Below are 17167 nucleotides of genomic sequence, written 5' to 3' on the forward strand. Positions count from 1 at the left end.
AGAATGGGACATATACAAATAAGCGAATGATGAATCCTGTTAGGCAAACAGATGACGTGAAAATATATATCTTATATATATAAACAATATATAAGTTATACAAAATAATAAACGCAGACTTTCAGTGTTAATCTGGACCTTCAGAACACTGACTACACAGCGAGTGGAAACCACTTCCTCATACTGCGGCAGAGTGAAACCCACCTCTGCATGCACTCTGGAGGGGGAGAGAGAGAGAGAGATAGAGCATTCGGGAGCACTTGGGGGGGGGCGACCTGCCGCGCGGCACACACCCCCGAACGGGAGAGGGAGAGAGTGAAAGAAAGAAAAAAAGAAAGAGAAAGGGAGGGAGGGAGAGAGGGGGCCTTATCAATAACGGCCTGTCTTTTTTTTCTCTCTCTCTCTCTCTCTCTCTCTCTCTCTAACTCTCTAACTCTCTCTCTCTCCCCCCCCCCCCCCCCTCTCTCTCTCTCTCTCTATCTCTCCCACCCCCCCCCTCTCTCTCTCTGTCTACCAGTCGCAGACTGTGTGGACTGACTGTCACTCAAAGTGCTTATGGGCGGAGCCAGGCCATAACAGCCTGAAATCCTGAGGATGAAAAATGATGGTTATATATCGTATGGCTATCGCGTCCCGCTCTAGCCTAATGAGATACCCCTTATCTCCTAGTCAGGGTTCCCACGCTTGCCTTGAATTTTTTTTCCATACTACCTCCTGATTTTCCAGGTACCATATTAAGTGATGATCTATAGGCCCCTGAAGTTTTCCGCCCCCATCCGCGCCCCCCCTCCCCTCACACACACAACCCCCTAGGACACCTGACTACTTACTTGATTTAAAAGATGTACCAGTCAAGTCTACATTGTAAATGCTTAGAGATTATGTCTTATTGATAATATCAATGCATGAAATAATGCAACAAGCTGTAGATGAACAACAATTTATTGAACTGGAACACATGAGCACTGGGATTGATATATGTTCTCTCTTCCACTCCTCTCCTATCTCATCCTGTCCTCCTCTCCACACCTCCCCTCGTGTCCGCTCCTGTCTTCTTTTCCTACTCTTCTCAACTCCTCGTAATCATAATAGAAATTAATCGTTGTGAGGTTGCATCGTTTCACCCCTACTACTCTTACTCTGTAAAAGCGTTTGTAAAAGCTTTTGTAAATCAAACTGGTTATCGTTATGAGAGCTAACCAGGGGTGGATTTAGGATTATAGGAGATCCGGGGCTTAGCCCAGATAGGTGCCCGCCTTTTTATTTTTTTTTTCAAATTTTTTATTTTTTTTTGCAGGCAAGCGGCAGATTTTTTTTTAATTTAATTAACCTGTACGTGCAATTTCCTGCAATATAGAGCCTTCAATCTTGACCAATAAAGCTGCTCTTTTCACTATAAAACTCAGTTAACCATAACGTAGTTATGGTTAGATTTATATATTGGGGGGGGGGGTATATCATATTTTTCATATGATCAAAAAGTGGTGGAGCAAGAGCATACCTTTGCTCCCCCAAGTTCAATAGTGGGAGAGCAGAGATGCTCCGAATGCTCTTATGGCCAGGCGTCTATGATTCACTGATACAAAGTAAAATAGTGCAGTGCAATAAAATAGTTAGTAAAATAGAATAAAATAATGCAATAGTGCATTGCAATAAAATAGTTATCATCGTATTTTTTCGGGAGGCCGGTAAGGAGTGCATTACAGTAGTCGAGTTGGCTTGAAATAAAGGCATGGATCTGGTTTTCAGCGTCCTTTTGATTTATAAATGCTATGTTTCTAAGGTGGAAGAATTAAGTTTTTGTCAACTTGTTGATTGTGATTTAAAGCTTAGGTCTGAGTCTACCATGACACCAAGACTTAACTCACTCAAATACAGTTAGCAGCTGGATAGACCACAGATGGAAATTAGCTTCTGCTAAATCTGGTGCAAACATATTTTCATGTAACAATGATGAATAGTCAGAAAAAAAAGAAAAAAAATTTTTAAATAGATTCGGGGCTTTTCAGAAAACATTCGGGGCTTGAGCCCAAGTAGCCACCCCCTAGCCCCGCCCCTGGAGCTAACGTTGGCTAGCTACTGTACCTGGTGCTGGCTAACTGGCTCGTTATGAGAGCTAACGTTGGCTAGCTACTGTACCTGGCGCTGGCTAACTGGCTCGTTATGAGAGCTAACGTTGGCTAGCTACTATACCTGGAGCTGGCTAACTGCCTCGTTATGAGAGCTAACGTTGGTAGCTACTGTACCTGGCGCTGGCTAACTGGCTCGTTATGAGAGCTAACGTTGGCTAGCTACTGTACCTGGCGCTGACTAACTGGCTCGTTATGAGAGCTAATGTTGGCTAGCTACTGTACCTGGCGCTGGCTAACTGGCTCGTTATGAGAGCTAACGTTGGCTAGCTAGTTAGCAAGATTGCACTGCTTACTAACTAACGTTGATAAACCCAGGTTTACCACACAGTTAAAACACAGCTACTTACATTTGAGGATAAACTTGCATAAGAAGTTTCACTCAAGTTTCACTGTAGATGCCAAGGCTCCATTGGCTCACCAAGCTGCCTGCATCAAATTCCAACATCCAATATACCATATAGGATGCCAAGAGCATGCTCTACAACATGGGATCATCCATTTCTATAGTAAAAGCTGTTCACGTGTAAAGGGTTTTTATAAACTCATGTTAATTCTGTGCTCAATAGTTAAATTTTATTACACGTCATCCAATAAAATTTTCAAGGACAACTGTTTCTATTTCCATGTAATTGGTCACTTTTGCTCAGTTTCCATGCCTTTCCATACCTGGAAAATGAATCCCATGAATCCCATGTTTTCCATGTTTTCCAGGTCCGTGGGAACCCTGCTAGTACCTACTGTACACCACCACGAACAACTTAATGCACCCATACCTGACCGGGCCCCACCCCTATGGAGGCGTAGCCTATAAGACCATGGTCATGGTCACCAAACACTCTTCCTCTATTTTCGTTCCATCATATCGGCTGCGTGCACCGTATGTAACTAGTAGTATGAAAAAGATTGGAGGAATTGTGTAATGTTGAAAGCTTACCGGAGGTTGCTGGCCCCTGGCATCTTCGAAGCATGTTTACAGCGACACGACGGGCCTATGTTGATGTTTCCTCGTCTGATGGCAGCAGACCAAGGTTCAGCTGTGCAAGATTGGCTGTCGGGCCAGCTTGTACCCAGGTAGGCCCTGTGTCTTCAGGCATGGGTATCAGTGTTAGTAATGCTGGTTTGTTTTGTTACACAACCATGTTGTGTGTTGGCGCCGGGGGCAGGATGGTTTGGTGAACGTTTCACTGCAGTGAACGGTTTCCAAACGGTCTTGGGCGTGCTGTTAAACATCTAATGCTATGCTACATGCTAACGCTAATGCTACATGCTAACACTACTGCTACATGCTAACTGCTACGCTGTTCTAATGTCTCCGCCGTGAGATGTTGTCACTTCTCCCTCCTCTTGCCCGGTTCATCAATGAAGGTCAGTCGGTAGCTGTTGTGGGGTTTTTGCTGAGTCCTATTTACCTTTTTTACGGGTAAATGGGTTGACAACAGGGTAGGCCGTGGCTAGGTAGCCTAGCCAGGTACGTTACCTTTGTGTTCCGGCGGGGTCTGTGGAACGGTGTCCCCATCTGGGGCCGATGCGTGAGCTCGGCGGTGTAGCAGTAGAGCTATACTACTGCAGGATGGGACTTAACGGCGGGTTATGGCTCAGCTGGCTAGTTCCTATCCACATTGGCGTCGGGTAGTGGGGCTATGGGTCCAGCCGACATGGTAAACATGTTGCGTGTCTGTGCGCAGGCGGTTGTTGATCTGGGTCCCACATCGCCTCACGCTAGGCTGTAGTAGTGTAGGGGGCTACTGTTTCGTTCTGTCACTCTGCTATGAGAAGGTCTGTCTTTGCTACAGCTTTCTCTCCTCTCAACCATTTATGCTGACGGTCAATCGGTGTCTACTGGGGGAGTAGTGCGGGGGGGGGGGCTTTGTTTACCTTTTTTGGTAAATGGGCTAAGCTAGGGCTGGTGTGCTGTTGTGAATATTTTGAATGAAGGCGGGACTAGTTCGCTCTGGTCCGCCTCCCCTTAACGTTGTGTATATGGGTTTGCTCATTCTACAGTATTTTGTGGGTTAGTTCTTTTATTCATTTAACCCTTTCATGGTGCACACCACAGTGGAGGTTGCTGTTTGCAACCACCACTGGTGCTCCGTGTTAACACTTTGAGTGCCACTCACAAGATTTCTCTGGTTTTTTTATAGGTGGTTGCATGCCACTCACGAGATTTCTCTGAATCTTTTTTTTTTTTTTTTTTTTTGCGATCTGAAAAATTATTGCATCACCCGAGCCTACCCGAGTATAGCCGAGGGGCGCCGGCGATCACTGTGGAAAAAAGCGCCCCCTGTCGTCTCCCAGATGACATAAGTGATTTTGGAATGGACTCAATGGGGAAAAAAATCCGGTACTCCACATTTTCCAGTTCACTGATCCAGCCGGGGTTACCAGAGTTCATTCTGGAGCCTCAGAGCCCCGCGGATCATGGAGTTCTACTGTATCGCGTTGGATCCATACACGTATCGATTTTTTCGAATGGTGATCAGGAATTGGAATATACCAGTTGGATACCATCTGATGTCAGGTACGGTCTCTATGTTATCAGTGGTAGGATAATCAGAGTAAGTTTGATGAAGTTATAAGCTGTTTTGTGAAATGTCTTCTTTCGGTTTCACTGTAAAACTCCGTGAGGAAATCAACGGAGCGATTATCAGTGCGCGGCCGTAATGTGCTTGCGTGCACATATAATATTGATCATCTAGCGTTTATTTGAAAACGATTCATAAAAAGGCAGACGAATATCAACGTTGTGGAATATTCCACTAAAAGACGATTTTCATAGAATGCTCCAGAATGAGCTGTTTTTTATATCAAAACGGGGGCTTTTCTAACTGCTCTGAAACGGAAACGACGCGATAAAAAAACAATCTGCCTTCACAGCACTGACTGGAAAATAGTATTTGATAATGCGATGGGCAGATTAGACACATAGCCATAATTTAAAACATAGATTAGGCGATATTAACGTTAACATTGGCGCCGATGGTGGCATTCAAGCGGTAAAATGGAAAACCAGGCGTGGCGCTCAAAGTGTTAACATCAGTCCTTTGTTTTTGACATATTGAAACAGTGCCCCGCCCGGCCGACGCCATGGGTGGGTCGGCCTGGCGAGTGGCTGGTGGGCTGCTAAAGCCTGTACCGCCACGGTATGGAATTGGCAGCGATTAGAACGGTGTTCGAATTGCTGTTTTTTTCTATTAAAAAAATGGTGTCTGGTGGCGGGGCCTTGAGGGCCAGCCGACGTCGACACATCGCGCGAGGTTGTTGACGTTATTAGCTTTGACCCAGCCGCAAGCTATAACCGCTCAGGGTTCCCCTCTCCGCAGGGGATTTTGGTCTTCTGCTGGAGCGCGGGCGGTATTGTCCTAGGCCCCACACCGCATCACACCGCGCAGCCAGAAGAAGAGAGAGTACGGCCTCGTCAGCGGCGATGACGAGGCCCTCGACAGGCGGCCATGTTTTCCCTTGCCGGAGGTATCCTGGGCGTTGATTCGACAGGTGTCCACAAGGCCGACAGCCTTGGCGGCCGAGGGATCGGCCATGTTGGATGGGTTCGGCTTTAACAAACAAGCCGTCACCGTCCTGCCGCGAGCAGCCCGCTCTCCGATCACTCCCTTCCCCAACACCAGCGGAAAAAGTGAGCTCTGATTGTTTCCTTTGGCTGCGGGCCGCGTGCCTTCGTTGAAGCGCGGGCGGCCCCACTTTTCGCTTCTCATGGGGACAGGGGCTGACACCCATGGCTGAGCCTGGGTCTGTCCGTGAGAATGTTGTGCTGTCAAGCGGCTCCCACACCATAAGCTGTGTTGGTTGAGCCTGGTGTTACGTCTGTCAACTTAAGTGTTGTCAGCAGGGGGGCTCGAAACCTTTTGAGGCACACAGTGCGGGCTTCCCGGGCCTCGCCTTCGCCAGGCCAGGTATCATGTTGGTGCCTCCCATTCCTGAAAATTGGCAGTGGTCTCGCAGGCACGCGTGATTTGGGGTGGTAGTAATATCACTGCAGGGCTACGGTGTGTAGGAACCCATGGGGTCCTTACACCTTGCATGTCCGGCTGCAGAACAACTCCTCAGCATGTTCTGGAGGGGTGTTCAGTGGGGGGGCTTTTTTCACCTAGGAAGCCCCCCGTATCAAACCGGCCCTTTCTGTCGGGGTCCCCCCTTGGGTGCGATTACCTCGTGGGTGGTGTCAGGGTCAGATGTCCCGACACGGAACGCTCTGCTCACACGGTTCCAGGGTTGGCTACGCACAGCGGGGGGACCGGGCCAACTATCTACAGTTCCTGGCGGACCTGCGCCACATGGCGGCGGGTGCGTTGGGAGTGTCATCACATATGACTACGGCAGTACCATATGTCGAGGTGGATGGAGAGAACGCTGAGGCGGGGACTTGTGTTTACACAACCCCACCCGTTTTCAGGTTTGGTACAGACCCTATTGTCAGGGTCTCCAGCAGTGACAGCTCTGGTCAACAAGATCCAATCTCTGTGGACGAAGCAAGCCATCGTCGTGGTGTTCTCCTCCCGGTGTTCTCTGCCTGAGAAATCGGGAGGGGGGGGGGGGGGGGGGGGGGGGGTCAGACCCAGGCTGGACCTGTCCCATGGGAAGGTTCAGCATTTTTTGGATCGTCTCCTACCTGTTGAACACTGTCAGGTGGGGGTCTGGTTCTCCTCCATAGACCTGTATAGACCTGGTTCTCCACCTGTCATGTCCGGTCCGTGCTTTGGGAATTGCCTCAGCCGTACTCAGGACCTCGGGGTCACCGTTCGGCTTTTTGTCTGTCACGGTGGTTCTCATGCCGGTAAGGCACTATCGAACAACGCCTGTCCCATTGGTTGTGCGAGGGCATTGCCCTCTGCTACACGTTGGCTGGGCAGGATCCCCCTGGGGGCGTCAGGGCGCACTCCACTCGTGGGGTGGCTGCCTCTGCCGCTCTCCTGGGTGGGGCCTCGGTGGAGGACATCTGTGCTGCAGCTTCATGGTCCTCCCCGGGCCCCTTTGTAAGGTTTTACCTCATGGACATGACCGGGGGTTCTGTCTCCCAGGCGGTTCTGGGGTCTGTGGCCTTTCCTGCTTCCCGTCCTTTGGTAGGGTAGCAGGAGTGTGTGGGTATGGGCCACAGTGTGTTGAGTCACACGTGGTTCCGCCTGTGCAGTGTGTTCAAGGGGTTCTAGTTCCCTCTTGTTCGCATTCAGGTGGAGTTGACTGCGCCCCCCCTTCATTAGGAAGGATGGGGTGACAGGGCTCCCCGCACCCCTTGATGTGGGCTTACGGGTCCTCAGGGGGTACATCTGTTGGGTCTCGCGTCCGCTCTAACCCATATCTCATTAGGCTAGAGCGGGACGCGATAGCCATACGATAGGTTATGTATATAACCTAGTTATATTAGTATTGGCTGAGCGTCCCGCTCTACGCGGCCCTGAGTTCCCTTTTGAGGGATCTTTTACTGGAACGAGATTTGGCGAGGAAGAGTGTTTGGTGACCATGACCATGGTCTTATAGGCTACGCCTCCATAGGGGCGGGGCCCGGTCAGGTATGGGTGCATTAACACTTTGGTTGCCTTGGGTTAAATTCATGATATACCATAGGTTGCCGGCTCTATTTGTCTATGGAGAAGTACCCCTTCTTTGCATGGCTATAACTTTTTAAATTCTATTGCTACATTGCCATTATTAGGGCCCATTCAAAGTCCTATATGTATTGTTCATTGTGTAGCAACGTTAAACTTTTTTATTCACATATTCATAGTAAAGTATGGTCTAATGTATAAGTATGTTTTCATCTCTTTCTGCAGCTTTCTCCAGAACGTGATCTATAGCCCCAAATGCATTATATTGATGATGCAATACAGTTTTATGGCAATCAGCGCGATATAAAAAATTCCAACTAGACGTACTTCTAGAAGTTACTACACGTCATCTGATGTTGACCGGATGGGCTAGGGGGGCGTTTATAATTCCGTGGGCAGCGTTATACCAATCATCTAATGTGGGTCAAATGTTGATAATAGCAGTTAGTATCTAAGACGGTAACGTTACACGCTAAAACTCACCCCAGTCTCCGCGCGCCGTTGGGCGATCATCGTCGAGTTGAAATTTTATCATTATGGGATATATTTTTACCCGGTCCATCTCCAGCTTGTATAATGGTATATACGTCCAAATCACGTTTATAATTCCGTGGGCAGCGTTATACCAATCATCTAATGCGATTGCGCCGATCGGCCACCAGATGGCGCTCCTGAACCGCCAGAGAGCTCAGTGGGTCCTCCTGGTGGATCTCAGGCCAGCGGAGGGGACATATGAATCCGATCGCAGATTTTTGAAATATTGATATAAGGACGCTGTAAAGCGTCCTCCGGCAACTTGAGCATGGCCGGCAATGACGTCTAAACACGTTTCCTGGCAGCCAAAGTGTTAAGTTGTTCGTGGTGGTGTACAGTAGGTACTAGGAGATAAGGGGTATCTCATTAGGCTAGAGCGGGACGCTCAGCCAATACTAATATAACTAGGTTATATACATAACCTATCGTTTTGAGTACTTGATTAGAAATATAAAACAATGCATTTTTTTGAGAAAAAAAAACTTACAGATGTCTTCAATAGACTCACAGGAATTGTGTAAAGTTGCCCATATAGTGCTAGGAATAGCAATGCATGTCCCCTTTAAACCCAATCCCCCCTGCCCCCCTACCACCTGGTCCTACCCCTCTCCGTCTTGTGCGTGGTAGCGTAGGGTAGAGTGTACCGATTATTTTGATCTAAGGGTAGTGGTCATGTAGCCCTCCAACTGGCCCTCCAAACGCAGTGTCTTCAGACGCCGACTCGAAACAGAGTGGTAGAAGGGAGGATGTAAAGGACTTAGGTTTCTGTAGTGATATGTATATTTTGTACGTACGTCATACGTATATTTTTTACGTACCAGCCTATTTGGTTTTTGCAGAACTTGATATAACACTTTTCCCCTTGAGGAAGTTCAAATGATTACAACTATTTCCACTGCTCTAAATCAAGAAAGAAATGTATGTATTTAGGTATCTTTTGATGGCGGTCATGGTGGTTATGTCAGTTTAGATATCAGATACTGTGAAACTGTTCAACCGCACAAACCGGGCAGTACCGCTCATCATTCTGGGTTTGTTTTATCTGCGGCCGGGGTCGTAGAACGCCAGTCCCCTTGTCAAAATGTTGTAGAGACTTGTCCGGTTACAGAGAACCTGTGGTGTTTCGTAACTCGCAGATGTTAGTTACATACAATAAATATGTAGGCCTATCATTATATGTTAAATATAAAAACCACATAAGCTGTGTATTAAGTTATATGTACAATATATACGTATAACTACAAAATGTATGCATCACTACAGAAATATGTAAGTCCAGGGCGGCCGGGTAGTGCAGCGGACTAAGCGCCCGTCTACCACCGCAGAGACAGTGGGATCGAATCCGGCTGCCGCGGTACCTCCGGCTGCCGCGGTCGTCCATACTGACACAATTGGCAGTGTCAGCGGGTGGAAAGCCGGTGGGGTGGGTCCTGGTCGTTGTAAACAGCGACTCCTACAGGTCGGTCAGGGCGCCTGCACAGCGAGGGAGGGAACTAGGGAAGGTAGTGTGATCCTCCCACGCGTTACACTTCCCCAGTGAGAGTCCTCGCTGTCAGGTGAAAAGAGGCTGCTAGCTGGGGGGAAATGCGCGCAATGACCAGGAAGGGGAGGGGGGAATTGGCATAACAACTAAATTGGGATGAGAGAAAAATACAGAAAGATAGGAGAAAAAGTAGATAAAAAAAATATATATATGTAAGTCCTTTCCATTATTTTACTACTGATGACGTAAAGAGGGGTGTCCCATTTCCTAGGTAAAGATTTCAACTCCTTCCCCTTGTAGCTCCGTTCTGAAGGGTCACTACCCAGTCGAGGGCACTCCAAAACTAGGGGTAGGGCCATAGGAAGGGAATTGGGATTGGTACTTAGTGTGCATCGACCTTTCAGTAACTTCAATACTTAGCCAACGTAGCTACAATATAAACATGGCTCAGAATGTCAGTAACTTAACTTAATACTAGGGATGTCCGATATTATCGGCCTACTGATATTATCGGCCGATATTGGCATTCAAATGTGATATCGGAAATTATCGGTATGGGTTTAAATTTTATTTATAAATTTTTATTTTTTTTAACCTTTATTTACCCAGGCAAGCAAGTAAGAACACATTCAGATTTTTTTTTATTGTCAAAAGTATGCATAATGTTGTGTTAATTCCACGACAAGAAATATGTAATGTTAATTACCTGAAATTATTCCATTTTTGGGGGGGGGAAACCCTGCATATATCGGTATCGGAAATGAAGAGTTGGACAATATCGGTATATCGGTAAAAAAGCCAATATCGAGCATCCCTACTTAATACTAACGCATCAACCCTGGTTTTGGACAAATGGAAAATCGTGCTACCGTATAAACACGGCTCAGAATATCAGTCAAATGAAATGGTGTTTTCTACCAGGAGCATTCATAGGGTAGGTGGGCTACCCTATGTCGACACTTTGTGTTATTGACGTTGATGTCATCTTAACACATCCTGCGCCAAAACCGTCGTACAACGTGTTTCAAGGTCATGCTAATTCTGCCATTCCACGGCGTATGACGTTATTGAGATCATATTTCATTTTTTCGCCATGGTATTCACAATGCCCTCACCCAGCCTCGGCTGATACAGTGGGAACCTGCACAACTCTGCAACGCTTCAATACTGCCGCCTGGTGGTGATCGACCGAGTTACAACCGGAAATGGATCTCTGGTGATCTCCGTGTACCGGGGAAATGAATCTGGCACTCACATATTGTTGCGGGACTCTAGACACACATCGTACATATGGATTGCTGCCATAACTCAATAATCGATATGATTTGGCCGTTTATTATTATTATACAAACCGGAAATGGATCAAGTCGATCCACGTCAAATAAGTGTGATCTTTTTCCTCCAGTCTCATCGGCAAACGGTAAGAGGACGCTGACGTCATTTTCAGCGTCCTCTTACCCCCCCCCCCCCCCCTCCCGTTCATCCGCGCATGATCAGTCATAACGTTTAGGATCATGTACAGTTGACATTTTTTATATAGCGTGTATTGGCAACAAACGGCAGTTGATAATCTATATATGTGTTTATGCCTATAACTCACGTTCTAGGAATTACTGCAGAAAACGATAAAAACATAATTATATTCTAGACAGTATTTTCGTATGAATCTATGAATGAAAAAGTATAACGTTCCTACATCCTGAACGATAGATAATCGATGTTGAATGGGCCATAGTAATGTCAATTTAGCAATACAATTTAAAAAGTTATAGCCCTGCAAAGAAGGTAAACATCTCCATAGGCTTAGAGTGGTGGCAGAGAGTGGTATGAGACGGGCAAACTCCGTGGCAGTTAATGTGTTAATGCTGAGTGAGTGAGTGAGTGAGTGAGTGAGTGAGTGAGTGAGTGAGTGAGTGAGTGAGTGAGTGAGTGAGTGAGTGAGTGAGTGAGTGAGTGAGTGAGTGAGTGAGTGACATTTCTGGTCATGGAGGTGCATCACATCTAAAAATGACCAATGACGTTGCACAACATGTATTGAATGAATGGTCGGTATGTACGTGTAAATGTGTGTGTGTTCATACGTCAACAATGAGGACATGTCAATCACTGACCTGGACAGGAAGTCTAATTTTGGACATGACACTGCTGCCCGACTCCGCCTCTTCCTGGATCTCTAGCTCCTCCCAGTTGGTTGCCGTCACTAAGATGTCACCGGCAGACTCTGCATGTAGAGCTGTAGCAAACCTATCCAATAGCACCTGTGAACATAGAGCAACACAATATGACATCCGTAGATTACTAGTACGCTGATAGTAAAGGGTGTTACGACAATGACATATACAGTATATATAAAAAAATTATAATCTTTTTTTCTTTTGCATTAGACTAAGAGGTTGGCAGTCGACTACGGCTCCTTTCGATCGATTAGTCGACTAATCTGGGTCAGCCCTATAGTCGACAACTATTTGCCAACTATTTTCATAATCAATTATTTGGGTCTATGTTGTGCTGCATCTCAACCGATAGATCAATAATCGATAGATTAATCAACTATCAAAATAGCCATTAGTTGCTTGGAGCCCTAGCTGTGTCCAAAAAGTTGCAAGTGAATCATAGGCTCCTCCTCAAATGCAAGGAAGCTTCCTACAGTATATAGGGAGCATTTCTAGTTAGGAAGTTGAACATTTTTTAAGCTCAAAACGGGTATGATGCATCCTTTCTAGGTACCTCATTTTGACAAATGAGGCAATGGTTCCTTAGGTAGAGGAGGATATACCATAATACCTTGCGACCCTGCTAGCCGGGTGAGGAAGAACTAAACTAACCCCCAACATCCGCTCAAATTAATGGCGGCCGAAAGCCCTCGCTTACAGAAGTGTTTCCAAAGATGAAACAACGTCTATTGCATTTATTTTTATGTCAATAAGGAATCACATTACTTAATTTTAGTACAGCTGCTTAACTTCTTTGTATGAACAAAGCAACAAGCTAACTAACGTTAACTCTGCTGTCTGAAGCAATGGTTCCCTGCAGTTTTTCTCATAGACAACATACTGTTCTAGACAGCATTATTATATTCAGTTTTTTGGGGGGGGGTTGAAGATCCATTGAAAATCGCAGGGAGACTTACCAGACTGGTAAACACAAAGACCTGTCACATGTTTTATAATGGATTCTCTAAAGAACATTATCATACATGCATGCGCCCAGCTGTGTATGAACTAGCCACACCCTGCCTCCACTCTAATTCAAGTCTACTATTTGGATAATTCCTCATTAGTAGCTAGGCTATGTCAATATACAGCAGGGGTCTCAAACTCAATTTACCTGGGGGCCGCTGGAGGTAGAGTCTGGGTGAGGCTGGGCCGCATCAAATATTCCACAAAAAAAGGGTTTCAAGTATTCAAAAAAAAAGTACAACTGATCCAATCTTCTCAATCTTTAGCAATAACATTTCAGAACATGAACAGTTCATCAGAACATGAATGGTTCTTCAGAACATAGGCTTCTCAGTGGTGTCAGTGGACTCATCCACAGCTATGGAAATGCACTGTGCATTTTTTTTTTTCTATCACAAATCTGTTTAATCAAATCACCAGCCAGTATTTCAGTTATTCTGGTTGCTGTGCGATCTGAGGGGGATTTGCTTTTGTTTGCCTTCAAACATGGTCTCCATCACTCAGTCATACATTATTTTCAAATTGCCACCCTCCACAAGAGCTACCGTTTCTTGGCATATAGTCACATTGGTTTGGTGCTGGGACTAGGGATGAACGCATATTTTTCAGTCCATTCACCTTTGAATTGCAGTCGACTTTTCTTTTACTGACCATCTTTTAAAATGCCATATTTTTCTGCTGGCTGCCTGCTGGCGAAACTAGGCTAGTAGCTACATTTATGATTAATTTCACAGAGATAAAACTGGGAGCGAGTTTACTGTAGATGCGCGGTCAACTCTGCTCTGATTTTTACTGAAAGAGAGAGACGACATGCAATCCGTGAAGACCCGCCCTACTCTGCATCTGATTCGCAGACTGTGGGTGAGGGGGGGGAACGCTGACGGGACGCTGAATGTGATTGGACCAGACCCGTACACAGACACAGACAGTTGTCAGTGCAGCCAGCCGCTTATGCAGAGCACTGCTCGCAGTCAGAGGAGATAGTGAGGATATATTTTCCTTCCACTTTACTTGATATCACTCCGGAATCACGTTTCAACCAAGTCACTAACACAACGTTGCCGTCATGAGCCTGCGCTATGGTAGCCTACAAGTGATTAAATAAATAAAACTTCCAACTCTCGCGCAACGACTCGGCAAACAGTTGCGCGCGCCCGCGCGGGCCGCATTAACAATAAACGTTGACGTCAAGTAGGGGGCCGCAAAATATCATCCTTCGGGCCGCAATTGGCCCGCGAGTTTGAGACCCCTGGTATACAGTAATGTGTATTTTTTCATAGTTTGTTCACTTGTTGAGTGGATGAAATGCACTCTCATACTGGAGTTGGCCAAATTAGAGGAGGAAGTGTGTGTCTGGATATGATTTGTAGGGTAAAGACATAATGTCAAACAGGCCTGGTGAATTTAAAGCCTAAATGTTTAGTCTCATGTTTAGTCTCTCCTAGTCCTGACCTTTGACAGGCTTAGTCTCTCCTAGTCGTGACCTTTGAGAGGGCTTAGTCTCTCCTAGTCCTGACCTTTGAGAGGGCTTAGTCTCTCCTAGTCCTGACCTTTGACAGGCTTAGTCTCTCCTAGTCCTGACCTTTGAGAGGGCTTAGTCTCTCCTAGTCCTGACCTTTGAGAGGGCTTAGTCTCTCCTAGTCCTGACCTTTGACAGGCTTAGTCTCTCCTAGTCGTGACCTTTGACAGGCTTAAGGTGCTCCCATGGTCGAGCAGACTGTACGCGGACTGGACTCCGCGTGGACTCTTTGAGCTTTCATAGTCGAGCGTACCTCTGCGGACCTCCGCAGACCAATTTCCTACATGTCTCGCGCCAGTTTACAAAAAAATGTCCCACGCTGTTCAACTTCTGTCATGTCGTCGTCATCCGATGTCAAAATAAAGAGTCTATTCATGGGTCTGCAATAGGCGGCCCGCGGGCCGAAATTGGCCCACCAGCAATAGTTTCTGGCCCGTCAGTTTATTTTGAGAATATGATATTTATTTGGGCGGCTGATTGGCACAGTGGGCAAGGCGCTCGCCACTAACGCAGGATATGCTGGTATCAAGCCCAGCTCTCTGCGTTGCTACCGGCTGGCCGGTCGTTCATACTAACACAATTGGCAAGTGTTAGAGGGTGGGAAAGCCGGTGGGTGGGTATTAGACGTTGTGGACAGCGACTCCTACAGGTCGGTTTGGTGACACCGGTGCGGCGGAAGCAGGAAGTAGCGGGGGCAGTGTGAGCCTCCCATGCGTTACTCCTCGCCACTGAGAGTTCGAGCTGCTGCGGTGAAAAGATGCGACAGGCTGCCTCCTCGTGTACCGGAGGGGACACGTGATGCAAGGCTTCCATCCTCACTACAACCAACCAGTGGGAGGCATAGTCTAGCAACGTTCAAGACAGGGGAGGGAAGAATTGGATAATACGAAAATTGGGATGGGAGAAAAATAGAAAAATGGGGAGAAAAGTGGATAAAAAAAAATATGACATTTATTTTATTTTCATCATATTATTTTTATTATATGCATACTTTATGTTTTATCCATGTTGAGAGTGAATAACGGGTATATAGGCAGCGAGGTGCAATGTACCATATAGGCTTGCTCAACATGAGGTGGACAGCGCGTGGTGCTGAAATGGCAAACAGGCATTGCATGAAATAAAAACACCAGTTTTATTTCGAAATATTGGAAACGGAGATGTTATCTCCGTTTCCAATATTTCAAAGTAAAACTGGTCGTTTTACACACTTCATTTAGAAAAGCCATTCAAACATCTCAAGTTTCTTCAGATGATGAAAAAAGACATGGTCCAAATGTATATGAATTGGAATGGGTGACGATTAGCGATAGTAAAACTAAATTTAGCGTCATCTACCTGCCAACGTTTTACCGGACCAATCCTACCCATTTAATCATGATCCTGCCCTACTCTATCTTGGCACGGAGCGAATGGTCAGAGTAAAATGCAGATCGGCGTCACATTAAATGCAGGTCGATGTCAACCAAAACGCCGAGCAGCGCGGACGTCCGCGCATTAGAAAATTGGAGCTTCGCACTTGGAGTCCGCTTTGAGTCCGCGCAGACCTTCGCGGAGTCCGCTCCGTGTACGGTCCGCTTGACTATGGGAGCACCTTTAGTCTCTTCTAGTACTGACCTTTGACAGGCTTAGTCTCTCCTAGTCCTGACCTTTGACAGGCTTAGTCTACCCTAGTCGTGACCTTTGTCTCCCCTAGTCCTGACCTTTGACAGGCTTAGTCTCTCCTAGTCCTGACCTTTGATAGGCTTAGTCTCTCCTAGTCCTGACCTTTGACAGGCTTAGTCTCCCCTAGTCCTGACCTTTGAGAGGGCGGAGCTCCAGATACGGTAGGCCTCCATGCTGCAGGCCAGCAGCTCTTCCTTCAGACACGCCCACTTGGCCTGGGCGGGGCTGACCTCCGAGGCCGCCCTGGCTTTGCCCAGCTTCCTGCCCAGCCGGGGCGTCTCCTTGGTGACGGCCTCAGCCCCGCCCCCCTTCCCCAGGATGCACTGCCTGAGGTGGGGACAGAGCTCCCCCATGGACTGGCACAGCCTGGCCATGAAGAGGACCGCGCTGAGGCTGGCGGGGCCGGGCGTGGGGTTGGGCGAGGTCACGTGCAGCTCAGAGCGGACGACAGACAGGATGTGGCGCACGCACGCCAGGCAGCGCTCCCGCAGCGTCTCCTCCACGGCGCCGGCGTCTGTGAAGCGGTCGAAGGAGGAAGAGGAGGAGGCGCTGGGGCCTTTGGCTGGTCCCGAGTTTGACAGGAGGGCTGAGGAGGTGTCAGAGCCAGCTGGGTAGGGACAAAGAGACACAGTATATTTCTCATCAATAGAAACGGTGGATTATATATTTTGTGACATGTACTGTCTATATGCAGGGCTGGGTGATATGCCCAATATATCACATCACAATCATTTCCTTCGTTTTTTGTCTTCATCTTGTAATACAATTATCATGGTGTTATTTAATTCAAACTGGTCCATTTTATTTGACTTTTCAATACTGCTGCAAGATATAAAAAAGATTAAGTATGTTTCACTAATATATATATATCTTGTGGATGACTGTTACACTGTATAGTAAAAATCCATCAATATGTATGTATGTATGTATATATATATATATATATATATATATATATATATATATATATATATATATATATGTGTATTATTGCAATATTATTACTATTATATCTCTGAGGAAATCCACCCCTCAGTATTTCATTCTTCAGATATGCCTGCATTCTACACTCATCAGAAAATCTCTTCCCACATATG

The 17167-nt window shown here is 46.6% G+C and overlaps 1 protein-coding gene across 1 annotated transcript in view; it reads right to left on the minus strand.

Moving 5' to 3' along the window:
• Positions 1 to 17167, minus strand: part of cog1 (component of oligomeric golgi complex 1) — a 66848-nt gene that overhangs the window by 40274 nt on the left and 9407 nt on the right. The window contains exons 8-9 of the mRNA XM_084329627.1: positions 16205 to 16677; positions 11819 to 11965 (exon numbers count right to left, since the gene is read on the minus strand). Of these exons, the coding sequence (XP_084185753.1) occupies positions 11819 to 11965; positions 16205 to 16677 (620 nt within the window). The remainder of the gene's footprint in view (positions 1 to 11818; positions 11966 to 16204; positions 16678 to 17167) is intronic.

This window comes from Notolepis coatsorum, assembly GCF_963971535.1.
Source record: "Notolepis coatsorum genome assembly, chromosome: 14".
Classification (NCBI taxonomy): Eukaryota; Metazoa; Chordata; class Actinopteri; order Aulopiformes; family Paralepididae; genus Notolepis; species Notolepis coatsorum.